Raw genomic sequence first — 3,975 nt, 5'->3', positions numbered from 1 at the left:
TTGGCCCTTAATCGGTGACTAGCAAAACTGGTAAGTTTTAACGCAAAGTAACGCTACTAGTTATACACACAAATGCAAGCTCATGTCTGTGTGCTCATTTTCGGGTAGAAGGGGAGCACCACTGATATGTATATATGGATAGCGAACGCCCTATACCAGCAATGCTAAATTTTTGTGCGGAATAGAAGGGCCGCCATGTTGACTCAGGTGTGTCATTTGAGAAGTGGGGGGAGTGGGGAATGAAGGATAGCGATTCCGCGGGAGCTTTGAAATCAGTATAAACATAACATTATCGCTTGGTGATGAATAACGTCGATGATTGCATAAAATGATAATGCAATAAAATGTAAATGTTTGTAAATATCCCGGTAAACGAAAAAGAATTAAAGAGAATTGAAATTTGTAATTCTTTCAATATCATTTTTGAACACCTAAGAAGAATATTGAAATGCATTAAAAGTAATTGAAAACGAAAAGTAGGAATTGAATGAATTGACAAGAATTCAGAATGTTGAAATGTATTCATTTAATTAATGCCATTCCATAACCTATTTATTTACATTTATGCATGTTATGTACTTTCAACAAAGATTATACCTGAAAACGTAAATGTCTTAATCTATTCATGTGATGTATGCAATAAGTATATGCATAATGAAACATAAAACGATATATAATCAAAATTATATTTTCATATTTTAATTTTATATGGATTTAAGATAAAAGAGTTGAATACACCTATATACACCTTAAATACTATTGCCTAGCTTTTTCCCACAGAAATAGCACTTCATATTGCATTCCAATTTACAAAAACGATCACCAAATCTATAACAGCACACCGAACAGAAAACAGCCTTTTTAGTATTAACCGCGCGACATATGTAAACATTACGAATGCACCCGACAGATACCGACAATTCCCGAAAATGACACAGTCGAGTCAACATAGCGGCTCTAAGTCGGCACACGAATTGCAGCCCATCCGCTATCCATATTATACATATCAGTGACGCATGTCCGTATAATCTTCCGCACCTGATTCCAGCCGTCGATCAACCAAAATTTTTGGCGAAGACTATATATAATGTGGTTTGAATTCCCGCGTGATGCTGGATCTCGTGTTTCTCTCGTATAATGTTATCAGTCAAAACGTGCTTACTAGGAAGCAATATCGGATGCTTTTGGGGAAATGTTAGTTGCGATGAACGAAGTCTTCCGCCCACTCTGAGCAGTCCGTTTTCGTCAATGAAGGGGTTCAAGCTAGCGATTTTACTTTTGTTCGACAACTCCTTGCCTTGTTCTAAATTTTTGATCTCGTTCGCAAATTGCATCGATTGGAGAAGTTTTAAAACTCGTGTTTCGGCCTGATCGATCTCGATCGCGCTTATTGGGCCGATATGTTTATTGTCTGATCGCCAACGTCGGCAATACGCGACGACTTTAAGTAGTTTAGTGTACGAAGAGTATCTGTTTAGAATCTCGAAACTGTCAAACGTCGTTATCATGCATTTGTTTGCCTTCAAATCAGGTAAATTTACTGATCGTGTAATTTGAAAGGGCCAACCGCCCTCCTTTTCAATTAACCATGGAGGGCCCTCAAATCATGTGCGATTCCGCAAAAAATCGCGAGGCAACTGTCCCCGAGACAGCGCGTCGGCCGGATTTTCTCTCAAACTCACATGTCGCCATTCGTAAGATCCGGTAATCTCTTGCACTTCGGTGACTCGATTCGCTACATATGTTTTGAGTAAGTATGGCTGTGTCTTCAGCCAGTGCAGTACGATCATTGAGTCATACCAAAATATGATCTTGTCGGGAGTAACATTCAGCGCGTCCTTTGTTTCGTGATATAGTCGTGCTAACAGTAATGCTCCGCAGAGTTCTAATCGCGGTATTGTTACCGCCTTTAAGGGTGCCACTCGTGATTTCGCGCAAAGTAATCTCGCGACCGTCTTTCCGCATCTCCCGGTCGAGCGTATGTATTATAGACAGGCCCCATAACCGCTGCCACTAGCATCACAAAACCCGTGAATCTGGACGTCGCATGGATTCTCCACGAATAATTTACGGGGAAAAGAAATTTGACCCATGGATTCTAATTGCTGTGCGAATTCGACCCAGGAGGTATAGAGACATTGCGGGACGGACTCGTCCCATTGCAACTCGCATTTCCACACGTCCTGCATCAATTTTTTGGCATATAAAATAATGGGACCTAGCAAACCTAGTGGGTCGAAGATTTTCGCGATTTCTGCAAGGATATTCCGCTTCGTCACCCTTTCCGGAATTCTGATAGTGTGAGTTGAATAATATACTTTGTCCTCTCGTGCGTTCCACCCTAAGCCTAAAGCCTTTAGTAGACGATCTCCGTTTTCTAGGAAATCTATATGTAGCGCGCTATCGGTTAAATTACTAACGATTCGGTCATCGTTAGACGCCCATTGTCGAATGACGAAACCGCCTTTAGCCAATAACATGATTAACTCGTCTCGTATCCTTCGAGCTTCCTCTATCGAATCCGCACCGGTTAGCAGATCATCGACATAAAGATGGGTTTGTAGAATTTTAGGCGCTCGTGGAAATGCGTGTCGTTCATCATCTGCAAGTTTTTGAATAACGCGAACCGCTAGAAAAGGCGCTGAAGAGATACCAAATGTAAGCGTATTGAAATGGAACGTCTCGATGTTTTCATTTATCCGCCATAATATCCTTTGATAATGCCGATCACCTTCATGCATCCGCACCTGGTAATACATTTTCTCAATGTCTGCTAGAAGAACGTAATCATAAGTACGAAACCGGATTAAGTGCGTGTACAATTTGTCTTGAATGGTGGGCCCTACCATCAAGATGTCGTTTAACGATAGACCTTCGTCTGTTTTCGCGGACGCGTCGAATACGATTCGAAGTTTAGTGGTACAGCTCGTTTCTTTAATTACTGGATGGTGCGGCATGTAGTATCCTTCGTTGCCGGTGTCTTGTACAATGATATATGACCTAATCTAATATGTTCTTTGAACGCCCGAGCGTATTCATCCCGAAGCGCCTTATTCGCTTTGAATTTGCGCTCCAACGACAATAGTCGTCCGAGCGCGACGGAACGAGAGTCGCCGAGAAACGCGTAGACCGGTGAAACGGCAGGCGCACGGTATAGTGTCCGTCCTCGTTACTCGAGACGTTTTCTGAAAAATGCGCTTCACATCGCGTCTCCTCCTCCGATTTCGGCCGATTCCTCGTTATCTCCTCGATCTCCCAAAAACTAACTAGCTGTCTCTCCAAATTCGTCACGTGACACGTGAACAGGTTCGAAGGAAGGGGTACCGGCGGGCCTCCGGCAATCACCCAACCTAACCGCGTTTTTTGCAAGTAAAGATCATGATTTTCGCGCGATAGGTTAATTTGCCCTATGGAAAACAGGGACAATGTTGCCCCCGAATCGATCAGTAATCAGTAATCGATCAGCCATCGACCGCACGCGGTACATGGAAGTCTGGGTCGGCTAATTTAATGTTTGGTGGAATCTTAAATAAATTTCGCGAAAAAATTTCCGAGGGCACTGATTCAATAATCGATGGTACTATTAAACATGTGAGTTGTTTGTTGAACAAATAATTGAAGAATTAAAGGACTCTTTTATATAACAATAATTAATACGTTAAAAATGGCGAATAAGAGTCAAATTACAATTTAAAATCTGAATAATTTATTCTAATAATTTATTCTAATATTCTATATTGCGAAGAATATCACGTAATTTTTGGCGTTTCGTCCCGGCTTCCACTACTGGACTCATCAGTAAAGTATTGTAATGGAAGTCTACCTTAGACGCCGGTGTAAGTTATTAAATCGAGATGCTATATAAAGAGAAATTCTCTTACACGCACGCACGCACGCACGCACGCACGCACGCACGCACGCACACATTCTTCATTGCATACATTGGCCCGTATTCAGAACGCACTTTTACCGATA

General features: G+C 41.8%; 1 protein-coding gene across 1 annotated transcript; it reads right to left on the bottom strand.

The window, feature by feature from the left end:
- Positions 1 to 1,985: 1,985 nt before the first annotated feature.
- Positions 1,986 to 2,957, bottom strand: LOC108781739 (uncharacterized). Its single transcript, XM_018549804.1, has one exon. It carries the CDS (start codon positions 2,955 to 2,957, stop codon positions 1,986 to 1,988), a length of 972 nt encoding a protein of 323 aa, XP_018405306.1.
- Between the last annotated feature and the right edge of the window lie 1,018 nt (positions 2,958 to 3,975).

The sequence above is a fragment of the Cyphomyrmex costatus genome, unplaced genomic scaffold (genome assembly GCF_001594065.2).
Source record: "Cyphomyrmex costatus isolate MS0001 unplaced genomic scaffold, Ccosl1.0 scaffold9, whole genome shotgun sequence".
In the NCBI taxonomy this organism is placed as follows: Eukaryota; Metazoa; Arthropoda; class Insecta; order Hymenoptera; family Formicidae; genus Cyphomyrmex; species Cyphomyrmex costatus.
This window is presented reverse-complemented; position numbering and strand designations above follow the sequence as displayed.

What these genes read in the sequence shown, in the direction of transcription:
- LOC108781739 (XM_018549804.1), bottom strand. Translation starts at nt 2,957, where the DNA reads ATGCCGCACCATCCAGTAATTAAAGAAACGAGCTGTACCACTAAACTT.